We start from the raw sequence: 25,720 nt of genomic DNA, 5'->3' as shown, positions 1-25,720 counted from the left end.
GAATCTCTTTGATGGTATAAAATGCAGCAGCAACAATTCTTCAAGTCTTTAATTAAAGAATTCAAATGGACTAAACTCAATAAAATGTAAACTGTAGGCTCAAGGGACATGAAGGTAGTCTTTCTTAGTAACTTATTTTTCTTAAAACTTTGATTTCTCGTAGACGTTATATGGGAATGGACTTTTATTCTGTGAATGTTTTATTTCAGATAGACTTGCAAAGCCCTTCTATATACATGGGCACTGTTTTTAGTTTTTTGTCACCCCAAACCTCAAAAATTCATCTCAGCCTAAAAGACTTTCTAGACTTTTCCTGAGTCCAAAGTCATCCTGCTGATGTCGCGCTTTAGGTTCTGAAAGGTTTTATGTGGAGTGTTTTTTTCTTCTTTCCTAAGAAGGAAAAGATCAGAAGGGAACTTGTAACCATTGTTGAGCATTTTAGGAAACGTGAAAACTGACTTCATCCATTTCATTTGTAGGGAGAAGCATGCTAGATGTGAGTATATTTGGAAATATCCAAATTTTAACCATGACTGGAGACAGCAGTGTGATGGCAAATTTCAGGCCAAAGTCTGGTATTTCTTTGCTTTCTTCCCATTTTATCTTGTCTTCTCATTTCTTTCACTTTTCTACTTCCCTTCTCTCACTATTTCTGTGCTTTCTAATGTTTCCCTTCAATTTTGAGCCATTTTGTTTATTCCCTCTACATATGAACTCACAGCAGTAGCGAAAACACTGAGCGCTCGGAAATATATTTATCCACATATCTAAGAACTCTGGAAAACAGATTCAAAGACGTGAAGCCTCAGTAGTGAAATTGTGACTTGAGTAGGAAAGATGTTTCTGTGCCGCAGATGTCGGGGTTTGCCTGTTTGTAAAATGTATTCAGTATTCATGGAACAGACATGATGGGTGCTCACTCTACACCAGGCACCATGGTCAAACAGAGAGGGCTTACCCAGGTTGCCTCCATTCTGAGGATCTCTGTGATGACACAGAAGGGGACGGAAACAAGGATAGAAGCTTGTAGTTGCAATGTAGTGTCGTAATGACCTTCATGAAGGCACGAACCATGTGTTGTGCTCATATAGTCCTGTTACAGGAAAGAGATCCTGATCCAGACCCCGGGAGAGGGTTCTTGGATCTCACGCAAGAAAGAATTCAGGGCGAGTTTATAAAGTGAAAGCAAGTTTCTTCAGAAAGTAAAGGAATCAAAGAATGGCTATTCCATAGACAGAGCAGCCCTGAGGGCTGCTGGTTTCCTTTTTTTTTTTTTTTTTTTTTTGAGACAGAGTCTTGCTCTTTTGCCCAGGCTGGAGTAAAGTGCCGTGATCTTGGCTCACTGCATCCTCCGCTCCCTGGGTTCAAGCGATTCTCCTGCCTCAGCCTCCCGAGTAGCTGGGATTATAGGCGCCTACCATCACGTCCGTGGGTTCAAGCGATTCTCCTGCCTCAGCCTCCCGAGTAGCTGGGATTATAGACGCCTACCACCATGCCTGGCTAATTTTTGTATTTTTAGTAGAGACAAAGTTTCACCATGTTGGCCAGGCTGGTCTCGAGCTCTTGACCTCAGGTGATCCAGCCACCTTGGCCTCCCAAAGTTCTGGGATTATAAGCGTGAGCCACGGTGCCCAGCCTGGTTTCCCATTTTTATGGTTATTTCTGGATGATATGCTAAACAAGGGATGGATTATTCATGCCTCCCCTTTTTAGACCACATAGGGTAACTTCCTGTCGTTACCATGGCATTTGTAAACTGTCATGGCGCTGGCAGAAGTGTAGTAGTGAGGACAACCAGAGGTCATTCTCATCACCATCTTGGTTTTGGTGGGGTGTGGCCGGCCAGCTTCTTTGCTCACCCTGTTTTATCAGCAGGGTCGTTATGACCTGTGTTTTGTGCCGATCTCCCGTCTCATTCTGTGACTTGGAATCCCTTAACCATCTGGGAATGCAGCCCAGTAGACCTCAGCCTTATTTTACGCAGTTCCTATTCAAGATGGAGTTGCTCTGGTTCAAACGCCTCTGACATTCAGACTTAAGAACCATCATGGAAACCTCCGTTTCCTTGGCCTCTGAGGCTTTGAGGAGGAGTATATGCTGATGTCGATGAAAAGAGTCAAACTCTGTAAAATATTTAAGGAGGTTTCTTCTAAGTCAAATATGAATGACCAAAGCCTGTGACACAGCCCCAGGACGTCCTGTGAACATGTGCCCAAGGTGGTTGGGGTGCAGCTTGGTTTTATACATTTTAGAGGGACAGAAGTTAGAGGCAGACATCAATCAATATCATATTTAAGGTGTACATTGGTTTGGTCTAGAAAGCCAGAACAACTTGAAGCAGGGATTTCCAAAATCTTTGAATGCAGGTGCATTCAAAGAAAGGGATTTTGGAATAGATTTTGAATGCAGGTGCATTCAAAGATTTTCTGATTAGCAGTTGGTTGAAAGAGTTAAGTTATTATCTAAAGATGTGGAATCCATAGAAAGGAATGTCTGGGTTGAGATAAGGGATTGTGGAGACCAAAGTTTTTGTTATGTAGATGAAGCCTCCAGGTAACAGGCTTCAGAGAGATTAGACAGTAAAGGTGCCAGACTCTTAGTTAGATCTCTCCTGGAACAGGAAAAGATGTGGAAAGGAGATGGGATTCGCTACAGAATGTAGATTTTTCCCACAAGAGACAGCTTCGCAGGGTCGTTTCAAAACATGTCAAAGAAATGTATGTTGGGGTAAAATACTTTGATTTCTTTCAGCGCCTGCTGTCACTTGATGCTATACTAGAGACAGGCTGGAATTTGGTATCTTATTGCTACAAAGTATCTGTTTTCTCAGTCTTAAGATTTCTGTTTTAATGTTAATGTATGTTGGCCAGTGGTGCCTGAATTCCAAAGGGTGGAGGGTAGAATGAGGCGTGTCTGATCCTCCCTTCCCGTCATGCCCTGCGCTAGTCTTTCAGGTTGACTTTGGAATCCCCTTGGCCCAGAGGAGGGTCTTCCATTCAGTCAGTTGGGGGGGGGGGGGGTTTAGAATTTTATTTTTAGTTTACACTGATTGGAGTTCTTGTGAGAGTTCTGAAATGAAACCTTACCTTGGAGAATGGGTAGAATTTAGTCAGACTTAGCTTTGGTTCTGCCATTTTGTTTTGGCTTCCTTTCGCCTGAAGACGGGCCATTGGCCCGTTTGCTCTTGTTCCTTGGCTGGTTTCAATGTTGGCATTGCCCTTACAGACTGGGCTGCAGAGTAGACAGACTTTTCTTTGAGTATTCAAAATATCACCATCAAGTACTGTTAACATGCTTTTTTAGCCTGGAAACTTTCCCAAGGCCGTTTTCCCTACCCACTGACTTGCCTTTAGCCATGGTAATCATTGCTTTGTACTGTCTGTAAGAATAAAAAGAAAAAGTCCTTTTAATGTAAAAGTCATAAACCATACCCTGACAACTGCAGAGAATTATATTACTCATTTGTTTTTATTGTTAGTATAACATTTAATTGTCTTCCTTATCTTTGTGCCTGACTGTTGTTTGCTGGGCTGAAGTTAACGATGTTTTGAAAGTCAGTTCAGAGGTGAATGAATGGTGAGGTCATAATAGCAGATATAGACATGTTGTTGGCGTTTTTTTTGTTTTTGTTTTTGTTTTTTTGTGAATGTCAAATGCTAATTTTAACAATAACAAATTTTGAAAAAGAATGAAAAGTTCCCAGTGAGGGAAATAAAGGTATTCTGTGTAAGAGGCACCTGTTATTTGCAGATAGTACTGTTCATTTCTTTTGCAGATATGAAATGTAGTCTCTTTGCCTCAATTATTACTTCATCCTTCAGCCTGCTAGTGTTACAGAAAAGGGGTCATGATCCAGACCCCAAGAGACAGTTCTTGGGTCTTGTGCAAGAAAGAATTCAGGGCAAGTCCACAGAGTAAAGTGAAAGCAAGTTGATTAAAAAGTAAAGGAATCAAGAATGGCTACTCCATAGACAGAGCAGCCCTGAGGGCTGCTGGTTTCCCACTTTTATGGTTATTTCTTGATGATATGCTAAACAAGGGGTGGATTATTCATGCCTCCCCTTTTTAGAGCGTGTAGGGTAACTTCCTGACGTGGCCTTGGCATCTGTAAATTGTCATGACGCTGATGGGAGTGTAGCAGTGAGAACAGGAGGTCACTCTCGTCGCCATCTTGGTTTTAGTGGGTTTTGGCCGCTTCTTTACTGCAACCTCTTTTATCAACAAGGTCTGTATGACCTGTTTCTTGTGCCGACCTCCTGTCTCATCCTGTGACTTAGCATGCCTTAAGTGTCTGGGAATGCAGCCCAGTAGGTCTCAGCCTCATTTTACTCAGCCCCTACTCAAGATGGAGTTGATCTGGTTCCAATGCCTCTGACACTAGTATTTGAGGAAGCTCAGATGTTTTTAAAGTATGGATAGTAGCCATGGTATAAATCCTTTCTCTTTTTGCAGTTGGAGACTTTACAGCAACCTCTATGCCAGTGATTCCCAAGCCCTTTGGAGTTAGAACTCTCTGTCCTTGTGCTGGTTTGAGTCTCCCCTTCCTTCCCTGCTGTCAGATACTGTGTGCTGTATCTTAGTTGGATGTTGACTTCCTTTGAGAATTCTTTGACCTTTTCCAAGATTACATGAGATACCTTAAATTGGACTAAATGTAGGGAAGGGATTTTGGAATAGAACTAGGGAATGTCCCAACTGGCAGCTTCCCCAATTTATCCTAAGACATTTCGGCATTTCTAGGATGGGTTAAGAGAATGTCTCCTTTTCTGGGATCGGTTCTTTGGGTCTAAGTTTTTTCCACCGCGTCTCTCTCTCGCTCTGTCTTTTTTTACTGAGTACATTCTTCTGCAGAATGGTCTGTCTCTCATGTTAGCTTCAGAAGGCACCAGTTTCAAGAAGTAATTAAATTATAAAGCTTAGTTCAAAGTCATTATCAATACTGGAGAAGTTGGCAAAGGTACTGGAAGGCCAACTATGATTTATTTCCCGTGTCACTCTTTCTGCAGAAACTCGCCTAGAGTCCTTAAAGGGAGTAACTGGTAACTTTCTGGCATATCATGATGAGAGGCCTCTGCTGGCCACTGGGCAGCCTTTGGATAGTTTTTTCCTTTTTTAAAATGTTTAATTTTTAGGGCTAGGCGTGGTGCCTCACGCCTGTAATCCCAGCACTTTGGAAAGCTGAGACGGAAAGATGGCTTGAGGCCAAGAGTTTGAGAACAGCCTGGGCTACATAGCAAGGCCCTGTCTCTACAAAAAATTTAAAAATTAGCTGAGTGTAGTTGTGCACACCTGGGGTCCCAGCTACTCAAAAGAGTGAGATAGGTGGGAGGATTGCTTGAGCCTGAGAGGTTGGGGCTGCAATAAGCCAAGATTGTACCACTGCATTCCAGCCTTGGTGACAGAGTGAGATCCTATTAAAAAAAAATTAATTTTTAAGTTAATTTTGTGACTCACTGTAGTCTTGAACTCTTGGGCTCAAGCGATCCCCCTGCCTCAGCCTCCTGAGTAACAAGGACTACAGGTGTGTACCACAGTGCTTGGCTAACTTATTTTTTAACTTATTTTTATTATTATTATATTTTGAGATGGAGTTTCGCTCTTGTTGCCCAGGCTGGAGTGCAGTGCCATGATCTCGGCTCACTGCAACCTCTGCCTGTGGATTCAGGTAATTCTCCTGCCTCAGCTTCCCAAGTAGTTGGGATTACAGGTGTGCGCCACTACACCTGGCTAATTTTTTTCTATTTTTAGTAGAGACGGGGTTTCACCATGTTGGTCAGGCTAGTCTCGAACTCCTGACCTCAAGTGATCCTCCTGCCTTGGCCTCCCAAAGTGTTGGGATTACAGATGTGAGCCACCGTGCCTGGCCTTTTTTACTTATTTTTTTAAAAAATATTTTTAGTTTTACTTATTTTTATTTTTATTATTATTATTTTTTTGTTTCTCTATATTTCCCAGGCTGATCTTGAACTCCTGGCCTCAAGTGATCCTCCTGCCTCAGCCTCCCAAAGTGCTCGGATTACAGGTATGGGCCACCATGCCAGGCCCACGGAGTTCTCTGGAGGAGAAACTGTAGAGCCGTCTGGACTTCTTGCCTAGGTGTTTGTAGAGGATACTATGGACTTCTTGCCTAGGTTTGTGTGGAGATACGATGGACTTCTTGCCTAGGTTTGTTTGGGGAAGAGAGTCAAGCAGTACTTGAGTGATTTGAATTTTTGTTGAGAAAAACAAAGTGAAAAAAATTTTTTTGACATCAGATATGTTGTTTTAACCTCCGGGGCAGATTTTATTTTTCTCTTTTACTTTTTGTTTTTATCCTTTTGTACTATTTTTAAAGACAGGAATGAGAAGAAATTATCCCTGGACCATTCCTCCCAGTGAAAAACATGAAATGTGACTATCCGGAAATGGAGTGTGATCACAGGGGCATGTATGGCTGAGTCATCCAGAATGCTGACTGTCATGTAGGGCTCTGTGGTTTTGGTGGGTTTCTTACCTTCTCTGTGCTCTGGTTACTTCATCAATGTGATGGAGATGATAATCTCATTGGATGTTGTGATTTACTGAGATCATTCTTGTTAATGCTTAGAATAGTCCCTGGTACACAGCAAGCGGTTCATGATTGTTATTGCGTGATTATATCCAGATTCTATTAGGTCATGTTACTATGCTGTCAAAGATTCGAGTTCCTTGGTGCATTGATGTGATCTTTGAAACTCAGAGCAAATGTTACCTGGGCCAATGTTACATGAGTATTTGGCCATTAAGGTCAGACAAAGAAGCCAACCTAGCCAGTTACTCTTTCACTGAAGTATGGTTTGTCTGCCATTGTCATTGGGAGCACGTAGAACCTCCTCAAGCTGAGTGGGCAGGGCCCGTGTGGCTGTCCGAAGGGCATCTTGTGTAGCTGCTCCCGTGATGAGAATACAGCACTTTGAAAACAGCCTTGGCAAGAACCACCCTTGCTGTTAACCAGCTCGTCCACTAACCAGCTGTGTATACCCTAGGTCAGGCCAGCTGTTTATATATTATAACTCACTCCATTAAAGAAAAGTGAAGATATTTGCTAAGAGAGTAGATCTTAAGTGCCATCATCACACGCACACAAGGGGTGATGATGGCAAGTGATCCATATGTTAATTAGCTTGATTGTGGTGATCATTTCACGGTGTATACATATATCAAAACGTGCTGTATACCCTAAATATATGCCATTTTTATTTGTCAGTCATACCTCAATAAAGCTTAAAAAAAGATACATGTTGGCCGGGCGTGGTGGCCCATACCTATAATCCCAGCACTTTGGGAGACCTGGGTGGGTGGATCATTGGAGGTCAGGAATTTGAGACTAGCCTGGCCAATGTGGCGAAACCCCAACTCTACTAAAAATATAAAAATTACCTGGGCATGGTGGCAGGTGCCTGTAATCCCAGCTAATTGGGAGGCTGAGGTGGGAGAATCGCTTGACTTGGGAGGCGGAGCTTGCAGTGAGCCGAGATTACACCACTGTACTCCAGACTGGGTGACAGAGCGAGACTCCATCTCAAAAAAAAAGACACGTGTATATGAAAAAAGTAAATTGGAGACATCTTGATGTTACACCCATACTAACAGTAGTGTGAATCTCTGTTCCTTCACCCAAGGAAGGAAAGAAAGAAGGAAGGAAGGGAGGGCCAGGAGAGAGAGAGAAAGAAGGAAGGAGGGAAGGAAAAAGGGAAAGAAGGAAGGAGAAGGAAGTTTCTCTATGTAATTAAAATAGCATTATAACCACTAATACAATTAATACTAATTTCTTAATATCCTCTAATATCCAGTTTATATCCCAGTTTTCCCAGTTACAGTTGGGTTATATACTGAGTTTACAGCTTCACAGTCACTTCCTCTGGGGAATGAGGAGGTGGAACTAACTACATGAGCTCTCAGGTTTCTATAAGCATGACAGTTTTGTGTTTAATACCGTTAGGAAGTGCCATTGTGATTTTGTTAATTTCTTGTTCTTAAAGAGGGATTGAAGCTTTAGAGACATAAACATGGCTCTCTAGCAAGGTAAAATGGAAATCTGGAAATTACTTGGTTGAGAGAATAAATAGGGATGGGTTGGTGGTGTCTCCAGCTGGGCTTGGCCTGTAGATTGGACAGATCACGCATGGACAGTGGTTGGATGACTTGCGTACTGGCCAGAGAGGAGGCCCAGCAGGTTTTGGGTCTTGTATTTTCTGGTCTCCATAAATGTTCCGAATGCCATTTCGAGTTACAGTGAGGACTTGGACAGCCCTTTGGATTTAGTTTTGTTTTGTTATTTGAGACTCTGGTGTTTTCTTCAAGGAGGCTAAGTGCTGGGTCTATTGGGTTACCTATCTAAGGAAACTCCCATTGTTCCAGAATAAGAGAAGAATGAAAAAGTCATGCCCTGACTGCCTGGTGGCTATCAGGTGCTGCTGGCCCCAGAGGTTATAAGCCACTGGCATGTCCTGCGCCTCGTGCAGGCTCCCACTGTGAGAACCAGCTTTGAAGACTTCCCACCCAAACCTGCCGGCCACGTAAGAGGCGCGGTGCTGGGTGTGTCAGGCATGGGCGAGGGAGTGAGGAGAACCGTTCTTTCCCACATGAGCTCTGAACCAATTGAGAAGTAGGGCTGAGGGGCTAGGCAGGTGGAGATCCCAATGTTAAACTCATTCCTGATAAACGTTCCATTGGAGGACTGGGGCACGTTTTAATAAAGGGCTTTCTCACTCTCAACCTCAGAAGCAGTCCGCCTAGCCCCTGAAGCCTCCTCCCCTGGCCAGAGGAGAGAAGTAGTCTGTGGGCTTCCAGCAGGTTCCCAAGAGAAAGGAGGGAGAAGGAGCTGGCCTGGTACCCTCCATTCCCTCCTGGCCAGCTAGGTAAGTCCTTTCTCCTGCCTTGGGAGGAGGAAGAGGTAGGACGCCCTCGGAGATTCCGCTGTAGACGCTGGAAATGTGGAATACCCGTTCCCTCTTCACTCTTGCCTTCTTCTTGGGACCTGGTATCCCCAGGGACCCAGCACCCTGGTCCCACTTGTGGATTTCCACCCAGGGCAGCTCTTTTCCTGTCTCAGCTTCACAGACTAATTTATTTAGAGGGGGTGAGAGAAATGATATAAATTCTGATAACAGTGGCACTTAATAGATATTATCATTCGTATACATGATACGCATTTTTTGAACTGGTAAATCTTTTAAAGAATTTATTTTACAATTTCTCTCAAGCTCTGAGTATTTGTAGAGTGCGTGAATATACCAATCCTTTGTTGCGTTGGGAGGCAGAGACTTGAGGATGGTCGTGTGTTTGTGTGTGTGTTGGAGAGTGGGTCAGAGAGGAAGTGGGGTAGGGAGCTAAGGCTTCTGGAAGATTCCCTGAGGGATGCCCGTATTCTGAGTGTCCCGGGGGCTCCTCTGGCCGATGGACCTTCGACCCCTGGGATCCCGGGAACCGGAGCAACAGAGACATTGGGGCCCCGCAGCAGCACATGTGCTGGGAGCCTCCTCCTTTTCCAAGAGGCCAGTAGTCCCTTCATTGAGGGAGAGGAGCCATCCCGGTTCAGAGACAAAGCCCACGCGAGAGGGAAGGAGGAGAGGCTCGTGGAGCAGGCGAGTCAGGTAGGCCTGTTTTCACTCTCTTCAGGTATGTTCTGAGAGCAGAGTATGGAAGCCGACAGTGACCTTTGCTCACATTAATGGAGCAGATGATTGCATTGCATATTTTGGGTTCTTAAAAAAATGGTAATATGTATTATTGTAAACTGAATTTACAGTATTTATACAATTATTTATATTAATTTATATTGTATAAATATACAGTGTCCAGTTTCTCTCGCATCTAGCCCCTTCCTTCCTTTCATTTACAAGGAAATCATAAGGAAATTTCTCAGAACATTATGTGGACTGAATAAATATTTATACATTATAAATAATTGTATAAATATACAATGTTGTATACAATACAGTATAATTATTTGTATATTCATCAATATTTGCCTTTTTATGACTGGCTTATTTCACTCAGTCCTCAGGGTCCATCCAGTTTGAAGCATAAGTCAGAATTTTCTTCCTTTTTTTTTTAAATGGAGTTTCGCTCTGTTGCCCAGGCTGGAGTGCAGTGGCGCAATCTCGGCTCACTTATACAATTATAAATAATTGTATAAATATACAATATTGTATACAATACAGTATAATTATTTGTAATGTATAAATATTTATACATTGTTTATTTGTATATGTGTTACTTATATGTATAAATACATGTTATGGTACATATATTAATACGTGTTATGGTAACATGTATTAATGTAAATATGATCATTTTGCCTTTTTTTTTTTGAGATGGAGTCTCGCTCTGTCGCCCAGGCTGAAGTGCAGTGGCACGGTCTCGGCTCGCTGTAACCTCTGCCTCCTGGGTTCAAACAATTCTCCTGCCTCAGCCTCCCATGTAGCTGGGATTGCAGGTATGCACCACTCTGCCTGGCTAATTTTTGTATTTTTAGTAGAAACGGGGTTTCACCATATTGGTGAGGATGGTCTCGAACTCCTGTCCTCAGGTGATTCACCCGCCTCTGCCTCTCAAAGTGCTGGTGTGAGCCACCATGCCTGGCCCATTTTGACAGTTTGTAAGCATACAGTTCAGTGGCATGAAGTATATTCACATTGTGCAACCGTCGCCACCATCCATCTCCAGAACTTCTTCATCTTCCCAAACAGAGACTCCGCCCTCATTCAACAGCAACTCCTCATCCTCTCTCCTCCCAGTCTATGGCCAGCCCCATTCTACTTTCTCTGTCTATGAATTGAACTACTCTAGGCATCTTGTTGAAGTGAATTCCTCAATATTTGCCTTTTTATGACTGGCTTATTTCACTCAGTCCTCAGGGTCCATCCAGTTTGAAGCATAAGTCAGAATTTTCTTCCTTTTTTTTTTTTAAAAAAAAACAAACAAACGGAGTTTTGCTCTGTTGCCCAGGCTGGAGTGCAGTGGTGCAATCTCGGCTCACTGCAACCTCCACCTCCCAGGTTCAAGTGCTTCTCCTGCTTCAGCCTCCTGAATAGCTGGGATTACAGGTGCGAGCCACCACGCCTGGCTAATTTTTGTATTTTTTAGTAGAGTCGGGGTTTTACCATGTTGGCCAGGCTGGTCTCAAACTCCTGACCTTGTGATCCACCCACCTCAGCCTTCCAAAGTGCTAGTAATGATTTCAGGCGTAAGCCACCGTGCCTGGCCAGAATTTTTTTCCTTTTTAAGGCCAAATAATATTCCATTGTAAGGCTAGAACATATTTTGCTTACCCATTCCTCTGCACGGACTCTCGAAGTAACCTTTTGGTTATTGTGAATCATGCTGCTAGGAACATCAGTGTACGAATATGTTCGCATTTCATGTTTAAAAGGAAACTATTTGTTGAAATATAACACGGGCATTGCATTTTTGGCAACCACAACACACTTGTGACTTACATGGACTTACCTGAACTGCTAGTCATCCAAAACCCCTAAAGTTTGTTATTTTATTTTATTTACTGATTTTTTGAGACGGAGTCTCGCACTGTAGCCCAGGCTGGAGTGCAGTGGCGCGATCGCGGCTCACTGCAGGCTCCGTCTCCCGGGTTCATGCCATTCTCTTGCCCCAAGTCTCCTGGTGGACTACAGGCGCCCGCCACCACGCCGGGCTAACTTTTTGTATTTTTAGTAGAGACGAGGTTTCACTGTGTTAGCCAGGATGGTCTCAATCTCCTGACCTCGTGATCTGCCTGCCTTGGCCTCCCAAAGTGCTGGGATTACAGGCGTGAGCCACGGAGCCCGGCCCAAACCCCCTAAAGTTTTAAATGTAACAACCATGATACATTTTTTATCATGGAGCCTTGGCTGTCTTGTTCTGAGCTGTTAATTTTTGTGCACAATCTTGTGAGATCCAGCTCATTATATCAGCCTGTCAAGATCTTTTAGAATTCTGAGTTTGGTTTAATTTTGGGTTGTCCACAGCCATTATGATCATATCCTCTCTCTCTCTACAAGTCACCGGTAAAAATGCTGAAGAGGAAGGGGCCAGAAGCAGAGCTCTGTGGGGGCTGTTGGAACCCTCCCCCTGGTTGGGTCTTGCTGTGCTGTTGTTTATCAGTCCAGTTTTTCTTGCTTCTAGCTCCTTTCTTCATTTCATTTATAAGGAAAATTCTCACTATGTTATGTAGACTGCAGGTTGCCATGCTTTTTTTGAATTTAATTATTTTTTTTTTTTTTGAGACGAAGTCTTGCTCTGTCACCCAGGCTGGAGTGCAGTGGCGCGATCTCAGCTCACTGCAACCTTCGCCTCCAGGGTTCAAGCGATTACCCTGCCTGCCTCAGCCTCACGAGTAGCTGGGACTACAGGCCCATGCCACCATTCCTGGCTAATTTTTTGTATTTTTAGTAGAGATGGGGCTTTACTGTGTTGGCCAGGATGGTCTCAATCTCTTGACCTCGTGATCCATCCGCCTTGGCCTCCCAAAGTGCTGGGATTACAGGTGTGAGCCACCGTGCCTGGCCGAATTTTAATTTTTTTTTAGAGACAAGGCTTTACTTTGTCACCTGAGTGAAGAGTGCCATGGCACAGTCATAGCTCAGTGCAGCCTCAGATTCCTGGGCTCAACCGATCCTCGTGCCTTAGCCTCCCAAGTAGCTGGGACTATAGGCATGCGCCTCCATGCCTGGCAGATTTTTAAATTTTTTTTTGTAGAGATGGAGTCTCGCTGTGTTGCGTGGGCTGGTCTTGAACTCCTGGACTCAAGTGATCCTCCTGCCTCAGCCCCGAAAAGTGCTGGGATTACAGGTGTGAGCCACTGTGCCTGCGCTATGTTGCCATTCATCTAATAATCTGCAAATGTCTGGAGAATGGAACTAAGTCAGATTGGCTCTCCACGCTCAGGTTTTTTAGTAGGTAAAATTTTAGGTGAATGACAGTTAGCTCTTCTCCTACATTCTCATTGCCAGGTTATAATGCAAGCAAGTTTCAGACCAAATTCACCTAAGACCCCTTATTCAGGAAATGTGTGAGCAGGCCAGCTGGCCGAGTACAGTCCGGGTGGTGGTTCTGTCATCAGGAGTCCCTGCTCTGTGCCTTCCTATGTGCTCTGAGTGCCACTTTGGATAAAAGCTTCCCTCCAGGCAGATTTTCCAGTATTCCAAAACCATGATTCTCTTACCCTAGGAGAAGCCTCAGGCAGCCAGAAATTTCCCAAACCAATGGCTGGACCTTTTTAGGAATCCCATGTAAGGATAGAGGGTCTTGCTCTGTTGCTTGGGCTGGAGTGCGGTGACATGACCAGGGATCACTGCAGCCTTGACCTCCCAGGCTCAAGTGATCCTCCTGCCTCAGCGTCTGAAGTAGCTGAGACTACAGGTGTGCACCACCACACCCGGCTAATTTTTGTATTTTTTTGTAGAGACAAGGGTTTTGCCATGTTGCCCAGGCTGGTGTCGAACTACTGGGCTCAAGCAGTTCACTTGCCTTGGCCTTCCAAAGTGTTGGGATTACAGGTGTGAGCCACCGTGTCCAGCCTGGTAATCTCTTTTCTGACTGTTGTCACCTTAGACTAGTTTTGTCTGCTTTTAAATTCCATATACATGGAATTGCACTTATGCTTTATGACATTGATTCATGTTGTTGCACGTAACAGTTGTTCATTTTTCCCCATTGCTCTGTAATTCCATCGTATAAAGTTTAGGTTCCTTTCTATAGTTGATGGACATTTGGTTGTTTTCAGTTTGGGACAATATGAAGAAAATAGCTGAAAACATTCTTGTCCATGTCTTTGGTAGATGGAGTATGAGTTATTGATTAGGGTAACTGACTGTCCTTAGAGTTGACATTTACAGCAACTAGCACATGGAGAATATCATGCTGTCCGTGCCAAATGATTTTAAAGTAAATGGAAGATATTACACAAAACCATATTAAAGGAGTGAATTTAGTCTCGTATGACTTGTATTTAGCCAGTCCGTGCCAGTAGGAAAGCAGATCGTTGCTTTGGTGCACCCTGCCTATAATCAATGTTCCAAGTCCGAAGGTCAGTTTCCTGAAATCTGAGATTCTCGTGTGAAAGTGTATTGTTTCCTCGTGCCTCTCCAGAAGCTTGGGTGGGAAAGAACCCTTTATCGCTTCTGCAGATAGGCACCATTTTCTAATTATAGATTCTCACTGTGAAAAAGTCATGAATTACTAAAACTCCGGGCATATAAACTCGGTTTGGGGATCCCCTGAATTGGAATGAATAAAGTTTTAAAATATTCATTTACATTTTATTTCCATGTCATTGTGTGTCTTGTGATGAGAAAAATATTTGCTGCTGATTTAGAATTCCTGAATGCTCTTATAAAAATTTAATTCCACCCATATTAACTAGGCTTTCAAGTCTCTTTGAGAGGGGCTGTTTTCTTCCAATAGGTTGCTAGAGGGGAAACCTGTTAGCCGAAGAGAATTGTTGGATGCAAGTTTAATAGGGAAGGTGAACTCAGACCACCACTGGGGGATGCCGCATTGATTTAAATTTTAAAAGAGCCTGTGTTTTGTGAAAGTAAAGAAATAGGTTAACAGTCCCCATGACAAGAATGGAAAACATTCTCGGGACCTATACCACACATACACATTTAAAGTATCACTCAGTCCACCATGGTGAGGGCCTGTCTCTACAGAAATTTAAATCTTAGCCAGGTGTGGCGGCACGTGCCTGTGGTCCCAGGTTGAGGTGGGAAGATCGCTTGAGCCCAGGAGGTCAAGGCTGCAGTGAGCTATGATCACGTCACTGCACCCCTAGCCTGGGCGACAGAGTGAGACTCTGTCTCAAAAAATAAATAAATAAATAAATTTAAAAAAAAATTCACTACCTCTTTATAGCACCCAGCAGTATTTTTGAACAACCCTACAGGAGGGGAATCTGGTGCCATGAACTAACATTACGGATGCATTTGCCCTTCGACCCCGCAGTCCTGTTTCTGGGAATCTTTACCGCAGATACACCCGCACATGTGATGAAATGACATTTGCTCACAGTTATCATTGAAGCTTTGTAACGCCAGAGTGTTGGAAGCCGCCAAGTGGCCATCGGTCAATAAGGAACTGGTTAAAGGGATGACGGTGTGTATCTACAGTGGAACGCTATGCAGCTGTTAAAGAGAATGATAAAAATCTGTGTTTCTGGCCAGGCATAGTGGCTTACGCCTGTAATCCCAGCACTATAGGAAGACAAGTCAGGCCGATCCCTTGAGGTCGGGAGTTCGAGACCAGCCTGACCAACCTGGTGAAAGCCCGTCTATACTAATAACACAAAAATTAGCTGGGAGTGGTGGTGCACACCTGTAATCCCAGCTACTCGGGAGGCTGAGGCAGGAGAACCGCTTGAACCCGGAGGATGGAGGATGCGCAGAGCCGAGATTGAGCTACTGCACTCCAGCCTGGGCGACAGAGCGAGACTCTGTCTCAAAAAAAAAAAAAAAGTGTTTTGAAATGGGAAGATTTCCAGGTACATTAACAAGTACAAAACACAAGGTGAAAAACAGTGCATGGAGTATGCTGCCCTTTGTATAAGAAAGCTGGGTGGCTGGGCACTGTGGCTCACACCTGTAATCCCAGCACATTGGGAGGCTGAGATGGGCAGATTATAAGGTCAAGAGATTGAGACCATCCTGGCCAACTTGGTGAAACCCTGTCTCTATTAAAAATACAAAAATTAGCTGGGTGTGGTGGCACGAGCCTGTCGTCCCCAGCTACTTGGGAGGCTAAGGCAGGAGAATTGCTTGCGGAGGTGGCGGAGGTTGCAGTGAGCCGAGATTGTGCCACTGCAGTCCAACCTGGCGACAGAGCAAGATTCCATCTCAAAAAAAAAAAAAAAAAAAGAAAGATGGGCATATGAACGTATGTATGTGAATGTACTTATATTTGCATGAAGGAACACTAGAAGGATAAACAAGTTATAATAAATTGCTCTTCTGTCTGAGGTACAGGGCGAGGGAGTGATTGGGAATAGGTGTCGGAATGCCTCCTTTGCGTGGGTCTTTTGATGGATTGTGTTGACCTTTGAATTGTGTAGAAAAGCAGGTCAGCAACCAGCAAAAGTGAATCAGCCAGGGAATGCCTTTGACTTTGAACGAGACCAAGAGCAGGTGGTGGAGAGCGAGGGTGGTTGACTGCATTTCTTAGCTCGGAAGCAAAGTCAGTGCATTCGTTCATTCATTCAATCAATCAGCAAATGCACACTGAGCCTCTCGCATGCACCGTCTGCTGTTTCACATGCCGAGGATACAGCTGTCAACGGAAGCATGAAGGTCCAGGCTTTCCTGGAACTGGCATTCCTAAGGAGGCAAACACATGACAAAAAGGTGACTAGTGAGGAAGAGAAGGCTCATGCAGCAGGACCTAGAGAGGAAGGCGAGAGGAGTCCATGCTGAGGACAGAGGGGATGTTCATTGCTGGTACATATTCCTATGTGTTCATCATGCATTTGCAAACAGTATTTTTTAAATTTTATTTTTAAAGACAGGGTCTTGCTTGTCACCCAAGCTGGAGTGCAGTAGCACTATCATAGCTCACTGCAGCCTCTACCTCCTGGCCTCAAGTGATCCTCCCACCTCAGCCTCCCAAGTAGCTGGAACTAAAGGTGTGTGCTGTCATGCCCAACTAATTTTACTGTTATTATTAATACTTTTTGTAGAAATGGGGTCTCACTGTGTTGCCCAGGCTAGTCTCTTGAACTCCTGGCCTCAAGCGATCCTCCTGCCTCGGCCTCCTAAAGTGTCAGGATTACATGCGTGAGTCACTGCACTTGGCCCTATGAACAATATTTGCACCTAGATAATAAAGTGGTGTAAAATCTTACATTTAATCTTTTACTACAGCAGTCAGGATTACATTTTATCATCATATCATTATCACTTCTGATAAGTTTCTTTCTTTTTTTTTTTGAGACGAAATCTCGCTCTGTTGCCCAGGCTGTAGTGCGGTGGTATGATCTTGGCTCACTGCAACCTCCGCCTCCTGGGTTCAAGCAATTCTCCTGCTTCAGCCTCCTGAGTAGCTGGGATTACAGGGATGCGCCACTACGCCTGGCTAGTTTTTGTATTTTTAGTAGAGACAGGGTTTCGCCATGTTGGCCAGACTGGCCTTAAACTCCTGACCTCAAGTAATCCACCTGCCTTGGTCTCCCAAAGTGTTGGGATTACAGGCGTGAGCCATGGTGCCCGGCCAGGATTACATTTTGTTGTAATATAATTACCATTTCAGATAAGTTTCAAATAAAGAAAAAAAAATCACATTATGGCAGGTGACTGTACCCCAGTCTGCTACTATGTTGGTGGAAAAATAGAATTTAGTTGAATATATAAAAAATGGATTTGACCACGATAGTTTGCTTTCACAATAGTCAGGTTTTTCTGGGGTTAATGTTATCTAAATGATTTGTGACTATAACCATAGATTATTAGGTGATGAGACATTACTGTGACGAGTCTATCTTTTTTTCTATTCAGGAGTAGTTTAAAAAAATTCCTCTTTACTGTGATATATTAGCTACAGAAAATTGAAAAAAACCCACGCATAGACTCAGATAAATCACATAGCCCTCATATTCCATATGTCTTCATGACAGTCATTGAGAATCCCAGGGCGATGGCTCCACAGTAGATAATGTGGTTATTTGAAACATATTTCTCTCGTGTTTATTTATTTATATTTCCTCTTCCTGGTCTTTTTATTGGCAGAGTTATCTGTCATAGTTTCTGAATTCGATGAAAGATTAATATGGTTATTTAAAAAAGTTTTTACGATGAAATGATTAGTTTGCAAGAGAGATTTTTCTCTGTCTCTTTGGGTTCAATTAAATGTTGGTGAAACTTGAGAAATAATGAGGAACATAGATCAAAGCCATGGGGAGAGGCAGTGTTACTGCTTCCAGCATCTCTAGGTCTGCAACAGCAAGAGTTAAGTTTTGCTCAGAGAATGAAGGAAAAATAACACAGACTGGGCAGCCAGATTTGGGAGTCTGGGCTTTTCCTGACAACCAGTGCAGACTATCGCTCCGTCTGACATGGAACCAGCATATTCACAAGCATTGCTAGATCTGTGATCTAGTTTTGAAAGCACCAGAAATCAGATTTGTTTTCAGGGTGAAAAAAAAATGCAAAGTCATACAGATTTTTATTTCCTAATCATGATCAATTCCACTCTATGGTATATTAAGGAAAAGCTCCAGGAGTTGCAGACATCCTCTGTCATTCTAGGAAATGCACAAAAAGGTGGTAATGGAAGCTTGTTGTTGTATTTCCTATTTCTCTGTTCTTTTTTTTTGAAGAGATGGGGTCCCACTTTCTTGCCCAGGCTGGAGTGCAGTGGTGAGATCATAGCTCCCTGCAGCCTTGAACTCCTGGGCTCAAGCGATCCTACTGCCTCAGCCTGCTGAGTGGTTGGGACTACAGGTTTGCACTGCCATGCCCAGCTTATTTTATTTGATTTTATTTATTTTTTTGAAATGGAGTCTCACACTGTCACACTGGCTGGAATACAATAGTGCCGTCTCAGCTCACTGCAACCTCCTCCTCCCGGGTTCAAGCGATTCTCCTGCCTCAGCATCCTGAGTAGCTGGGACTACAAGCGCCTGCTACCATGCCTGGCTAATTTTTTGTAGTTTTAGTAGAGATGGGATCTCACTTTGTTGGCCATGCTGGTCTCGAACTCCTGACCTCATGATCCACCCACCTCGGCCTCCCAATGTGCTGAGATTACAGGTGTGAGCCTCCACACCCAACCTATTTTACTTTTAATTTTTGTAGAGATGGAGTCCCACTATGCTGCCCAGGCTTGGCTTGAACTCCTGACTTCAAGTAACCCTCCCACCTCAGCCTCCCAAAGTGCTGGGATTACAGGTGTGAGCCAGCACTCCTGACCTCCCAATGCTTAATTGCTTGAAAGGGTTGGGCTCTCTTTGACGACTAGCCCATTCAGAGCTTTGTCAGATTTGTCCTCTTAGGATCTGAGAGTGGACTCAGGAGGATGTGATGTTTGCTTCCTAGTAGATAAAGGAAAAAAGGTAGGTAGTGACTGCAGAAGGACCTCCACTCTGCCTCCTCGATTCACCTTACAGGAAGCTTGGACAGCATCTCTGGGGCTGGTATGGAGAGCTGCTGCAGCCCGCCTGTGAGGACAGGACCGTTCACATCCACCATTGCTGGCAGAGCGAGACACGCCTGCCAGGGCAGGTTTGATTTGCCGTAAGCAGCTGTACTCAAGGATGTAGAAAGGCTCCTGGCCACCTGAGGATCCATGTTCAGTGCTCTGCGTGTTGCGTTATCTTTCTGAATTTACTTTCCAGACGGGAAATAAGAATAGGGTAGCAAAAGTAAGAAAGGACGAAGGGCAGTTGGGTAGGAGTCGTCTGATTCTTTAACGCTTTTTACTATTTGGGGTAGCAGTTTAAAGAAGAGATGGTTTTGGCCAGGTGCAGTGCCTCATGCCCGTAATCCCAGCACGTTGGGAAGCCGAGGTGGGCGGATCGTGAAGTTGAGAGATCGAGACCATCCTGGACAACACGGTGAAACCCTGTCTCTACTAAAAATACAAAAATTAGCTGGGTGTGGTGGCGTGCACCTGTAGTCCCAGCGACTCGGGAGGCTGAGGCAGGAGAATTGCTTGAACCCGGGAGGTGGAGGTTGCAGTGAGCTGAGATCATGCCACTGCACTCCAGCCTGGTGACAGAGCGAGGCTTCATCTCAAAAGAAAAAAAAAAAAAGAAGCTTTCAAAGTAAGAATACCCAAAAGTAACCCAACAGTGGTGGAAATATTTCACAGTTGTTTTTAGGGGTTCTTCTTCTATTATGGTAGCCAAGGTATTTCTTAGCGTAGATGCTTTGAGTGGAGACTGTATTGTTTTGCCACTTATCTTTGGAGGAGGAAGTTTGTTTTTCATCACAGAAACCAAACACTGCTTTTCTTGGGAACTGTTCCCTGTTCTCCGAAACAATGAACACGCTTCTCTTGGATCCACTTCACCAGAATATTCCCACCCAGCGCTTCTTACATCTTATACCAAGACCCTTATCTCCCTTGCAACTCAACGAAAGAATGAGTGTATGTTCCCAAGAGTGTTAGTGTACTGTCAAAGTCCAAATTCTGTTAATTTCGTGAAGAATTCATTTAGTTTTCATTACTAAATGGATAATTTGAATTTCTGACCTATTAAGAGTTTTTTTTTGTTTTTTGAGACAGAGTCTCCCTCTGTCGCCAGGCTGGAGTGCAGTGGCGTGATCTTGGCTCACTGCACCCTCCGCCTCCTGGGTTCAAGCTATTCTACTGCCTCATTCTCCCTAGTAGCTGGGACTACAGGCACCTACCACCAAGCCCAGCTAATTTTGTATTTTTAGTAGAGATGGGGTTTCACCACGTTAGCCAGGATGGTCTGCATCTCTTGACTTTGTAATCTGCCCGCCTTGGCCTCCCAAAGTGCTGGGATTACAGGCGTGAGCCATTGCACCTGGCCAGGAGTTTTTTTCTTTTTTGAATAAATGGTTATAAGCATTGGACCATATTTGTGAAGGTCCCGAGACCATCTAACAGAATTGCTGTAAAATATGGCAGTAACAGGAACAACTACAGAAAAGAGAGCTAATATATGTATATTGCTCTGTATAGTATGTATTATTAAACATGAGAAGGGTCAGAGTTCAAGTGTGACATGCCTAGTGGGCTGATATGAGCTGTGGAGCTCTCATTCCCTTTTTTGTTGAGAGATGGGTTCTTGCTCTTTTGCCCAGGCTGGAGTGCAGTGGCACGGTCATAGCTCACTGCAGCCTCGACCTCCTGGGCTCAAGCAATCCTCCCTTCTCAGCTCCTGCCTCGAGTAGCTGGGACTACAGGCATGCACCACCGTGCCCAGGTTGAGCTCTTATTTCTAACCCGTTAAGGTAATGGGGTCCTCTAGAGTGAAGCGATGTTAGTGAGAATAGCTTGCAGGGCAGAGCTCAGCGGCATAGACAGAGAGGACTCTATCTGGACTGGAAGAAGAAATGAGCATACGCCAGAGAAGAAACATCTTTCATCAAAATTCTGTTGGGCATCCAGCAGCTGGCACTCATGTCTAGAGTCCAAGACCAATAACAGCAAACTTATTTCCTATTTGGCTTAGAGAAAGAAAATAAGCTCTAAGAGTTTTTTTTTTCTTCTCCTGAAATGGAATCTTACTCTGTTGTTCAGGCAGGAGTTCAATGGCATGATCTTGGCTCACTGCAACCTCTGCCTCCCGGGTTCAAGCGATTCTCCTGCTTCAGCCTCCTGAGTAGCTGGGATTATAGGCGCACACCCCACCACACCTGGCTAATTTTTGTATTTTTAGTAGAGACGAGGTTTCACCATGTTGGCCAGGCTGGTCTCGAACTCCTGACCTCAAATAGTTCACCCATCTCAGCTTCCCAAAGTATTAGGATTACAGGTGTGAGCCACTGCACTTGGCCAGCTCTAAGAGTTTTAAAAAATTTATGCATAAATATATCATAGGTTGGTACTTATCAGTATTTTAGTTGTTAGTAAATTTGGTGGTTTGTTTATAATGCAACAACTTATCTTTTTAAGCAAACCTGAATTCATAATCTGCCAGCACATCTGTGTCTATATCAGCCAGTTTTCTCACCTCTGAGATTACTGCTGTTTTATTTTCACTACCAAGTTCTCCGTGCTTTTTTCTCACCTCTCGGTGAGTTGAAGGGGCTGATATGTATTGCCCACTGATATGGGTAGGCTTTGTGTCCCCACCAGATCTCGTCTTGAATTATAATCCCTATAAATCCCCATAATCTGCACATGTCAAGGGAGAGACCAGGTGGAGGTTAATTGAATCATGGGGAAAGGTTTTCCCCATGCTGTTCTCGTGATAGTGAGTTCTCACTAGATCTGATGGTTTTATAAATGTGTGGTAGTGTCTCCTGCATTCCTTCTCCTGCCTGCCGCCTTGTGAAACAGGTGCCTTGCTTCCCCTTCACTTTCCGCCTTGATTGTAAGTTTCCCGAGGCCTCCCCAGCCATGCTGAACTGTGAGTCAGTTAAATCTCTTTCCTTTATTTTTTTTAAATTATTTTATTTTATTTTATTTTATTTTATTTTTTTGAGACGGAGTCTCGCTCTGTCGCCCAGGCTGGAGTGCAGTGGTGCGATCTCGGCTCACTGCAAGCTCTGCCTCCCGGGTTCACGCCATTCTCCTGCCTCAGCCTCCCGAGCAGCTGGGACTACAGGCGCCCGCCACCTCGCCCGGCTAGTTTTTTTGTATTTTTTAGTAGAGAAGGGGTTTCACCGTGTTAGCCAGGATGGTCTCGATCTCCTGACCTCGTGATCCACCCGTCTCGGCCTCCCAAAGTGCTGGGATTACAGGCTTGAGCCACCGCACCCGGCCTCAGGCAGTTCTTTATAGCAGTAGGAAAATGGACTAATACACCCCTGTTTAACTGAGGTCTGAAAACCTGGTTAAAATAGATCTCAAAACAATAAATAAAAGTCACTGGCTGTTTGTACCCTCTTTGTCCCGTGGTTGTTGAATGACTGGGTAAGAAATTAAATGGGACACTCTGCAGACACCTGGCAGAGGCCTCGGTGGGTCTTCCATCAATTGGTATTTCCCCTCTCCTTCAGTAGCGCTTTTCCGATTGCCACGGAGCGCTCCCAGGTGCGGAGAGTAGTCAATAAATGAACCGGCCATCTCCAGAACTTGCAGACTCACGTCGAGCAAGGCTGATGCTCTCAGAAGGTGTACCGTTTGATCTTGTGGCTTTAGCTACCCTCCCCTGCCACGTGTACTGTAATTTGAGAAGTTTAGTGTTAGTGGCTGATGTTAGACAAGGCAGAAAAAAGTGGTCAAGGCCGGGCGCGGTGGCTCACGCCTGTAATTCCAGTACTTTGGGAGGCTGAGACGGGCGGATCACGAGGTCAGGAGATCGAGACCATCCTGGCTACCACGGTGAAACCTTGTCTCTACTAAGAATACAAAAAATTAGCCGGGCGAGGCGGCGGGCGCCTGTAGTTCCAGCTACTCGGGAGACTGAGGCAGGAGAATGGCATGAACCCAGGAGGCGGAGCTTGCAGTGAGCTGAGATCCGGCCACTGCACTCCAGCCTGGGCGACAGAGCGAGACTCCGTCTCAAAAAAAAAAGGAGTGGTCAAATTCATCCCAAATGTGTTTTGTTGTATTTCATATTCTTCATATTTGAGCACTTAAGAACCATTCACAAGTCAGTTCTCTGAAGTAGAACATCACATTCAACAGCACACACATTCCTTAGACATTCTGGATATCGGGCAAGGAATAATCAATCCTAAATTCCATTATGCCTTTACGGTGGTCATGTTGAAATCTGATGAGAATGGCGGGTGAGAGCTTGGGGTTTGTCCCTCACCCGTAAAGTGTGCAATTTGTACATTTCAGTTATGTGCAGAGGTTTAATGGTAGATAATTGAAGGATAAGATAGTGGGGCAGCATTTCTTTACCAGCTCAGATAAGTGAATATAAAAATCCTGTTCATCTGGGTGCTTCTGTCTCAGCCATTAATTTTAGATAATCCCCAATTACCCCTGAATTCAGAGAGTTTTACATATAATTTAAATTCTCTGATAATTCAAAAATTCCACTTTGGTTGTTAATTCTTACTTCTATTGAGCCAATCTGACATTTTTATTTTATTTGTTGGGATGGAGTCTCACTCTGTTGTCCAGGCTGGAGTGCAGCAGTGCGATCTTGGCTCACTGCAAGCTCCCCCTCCCGGGTTCATGCAATTTTCCTGCCTCAGCCTCCCCAGTAGCTCGGATTACAGGCGCCCACCACCATGCCTATCTCATTTTTGTATTTTTAGTAGAGGTGGTGTTTCACCATGTTGGCCAGGCTGGTCTTGAAGTCCTGACCTCAAGTGATCCACCCACCTTGGCCTCCCAAAGTGCTGGGATTACAGGTGTGAGCCTGTGCACCCAGCCGAGCCAATCTTATTTTTAACAAGCATCAGAGGTAATATTTTGAGCAACCACCTCGTGTTTTATCCAGGTTGTTACATTTAATCATCCCTTTGGTCCTGCAGTGTGGTATTTATTACTCCACGTTACAGATGAAGAGACAGAGGTTCTGGGAGGCTAAATGCAGAGTCATCTGTTGAGTCATGAGCTGGACTGCCACTTCACCTAACTCAAGACCCATACTCTCTCTCTCTCTCTCTCTTTAAATTGCTGCCTGCTCACTGGTAGAAGCAGATAAGAAGAGGCCAGAAAAAGACTGAAATGATCTTAAATCATCAATTTCTGAGTAACCAGGAATTGACAAATATTTGAGAGAGTTAACCTCAGTTTCTTCATTTAAAAAATGAGGTTATGGCCAGATGCCATGACTGACACTTACAATCCCAGCTACTTGGGAGGTCGAGGCAGGAAGACCTCTTCAGGCCAGGAGTTCGAGACTAGCCTGGGCAACCTGGTCAGACACTGTCTCTAAAAAAATTTTTAGGGAGACCGAGGCGGGCAGATCATGAGATCAGAAGATCGAGACCGTCCTGGCTAACACAGTGAAACCCTGTCTCTACTAAAAATACAAAAAAATTAGCCAGATGTGGTGGCGAGTGCTTGTAGTCCCAGCTACTCGGGAGACTGAGGCAGGAGAATGGTGTGAACCTGGGAGGCAAAGCTTGCAGTGAGCCAAGATCGCGCCACTGCACTCCAGCCTGGGTGACAGAGCAAGACTCTGTCTCAAAACAAACAAACAAACAAACAAACAAAATTTTAAAATTTAGCTAGGAGTGGTGGCACGTGCCTATAGTCCTAGCTACTTGAGAGGCTAAGGCAGGAGAATTGCTTGAGACCAGGAGTTGGAGGCTGCAGTGAACTATGATCACACCACTATCCTTCAGCCTGGGAGACAGAGCAAGACCCTGTCTCTGAATTTTTTTTTTTTTTGTTTTAGAAGTCAATAGGTTTTCCTAGGGGGAGGTGTTATTTGTAAATAACAGATGAGATAATGCATTAAAAATACTTTGATAAGTGCCATCAGCAATAAATATGCCAAGGAAGATGGTCCCCCTCTCAAGCCTCTGACCTTGGGAAGGATCTGTGCCTGGGAAATGTGTCTTGGGAATGTTTTTTATGGGAAGGTCATGGCGGCAGCTACACAGGGCTTTTTACATGAGCTGAGAGCGACATCTGGTCCAGACAGATGACAGCTGCAAAATGAAGCAGGATGTTTCAGGGATTGTCATGGCTGGGGCACATTTGCTTGTTTAAAATCTCTGGAACTTTCTGGTCAAAAGGCATATAGGGTTTTGATGACTCATTTTGAAGCAAAGCAAACACCCCAGGAGGTTGCCCTTGAACTCAGGTTGAAATTTCGCCTCTCTCTTAGCCCCCTGAGAAACTTGTCATCAATATGTGGCCTGCAGAAGGAGTGGGTAGATGCTGCCATGTGGAACGTATAAAAAATATTGTGACTCCACAATGGGGTTCCACTCCCATGTTTTCTTTTTTATCGACATGGAGTCTCACTCTGTCACCCAGGCTGGAGTGCAGTGGCGCGATCTTGGCTCACTGCAATCTCTACCTCCGGGATTCAAGCGATTGTCCTGCCTCAGCCCCCTGATTAGCTGGGATTACAGATAGCTGCCACAATGCCTGGCTAATTCTTGTATTTTTAGTAGAGATGGGGTTTTGCCCTATTGGCCAGGCTGGTCTCGAACTCCTGGCC

General features: G+C 44.4%; 1 protein-coding gene and 1 non-coding gene across 6 annotated transcripts in view; both read left to right on the top strand.

The window, feature by feature from the left end:
* LOC105490615 (calcium/calmodulin dependent protein kinase ID) overlaps positions 1 to 25,720 on the top strand; it is a 491,371-nt gene that overhangs the window by 99,200 nt on the left and 366,451 nt on the right. The window contains exon 1 of one of the 5 annotated variants that reach the window (XM_071070483.1): positions 8,779 to 9,614. The exons of 2 other annotated variants lie outside the window; for them this stretch is intronic. In XM_071070483.1, coding sequence (XP_070926584.1) covers positions 9,418 to 9,614 — 197 coding nt within the window. In that variant the 5' untranslated portion in view covers positions 8,779 to 9,417. Of the gene's footprint in view, positions 1 to 8,778; positions 9,615 to 25,720 lie in introns of those variants that run through there. 2 more of the 5 variants (XM_071070482.1, XM_071070484.1) reach the window with 2 other exon arrangements.
* On the top strand, positions 14,542 to 14,670 carry LOC112428181 (U6atac minor spliceosomal RNA). Its single transcript, XR_003020096.1, has one exon. It is a non-coding gene; the product is annotated as a U6atac minor spliceosomal RNA (small nuclear RNA).

Source organism: Macaca nemestrina, chromosome 9 (assembly GCF_043159975.1).
Source record: "Macaca nemestrina isolate mMacNem1 chromosome 9, mMacNem.hap1, whole genome shotgun sequence".
Lineage (NCBI taxonomy): Eukaryota > Metazoa > Chordata > Mammalia > Primates > Cercopithecidae > Macaca > Macaca nemestrina.
The sequence above is the reverse complement of the archived record's forward strand: the minus strand, read 5'-3'. Positions and strand labels throughout refer to the sequence as shown.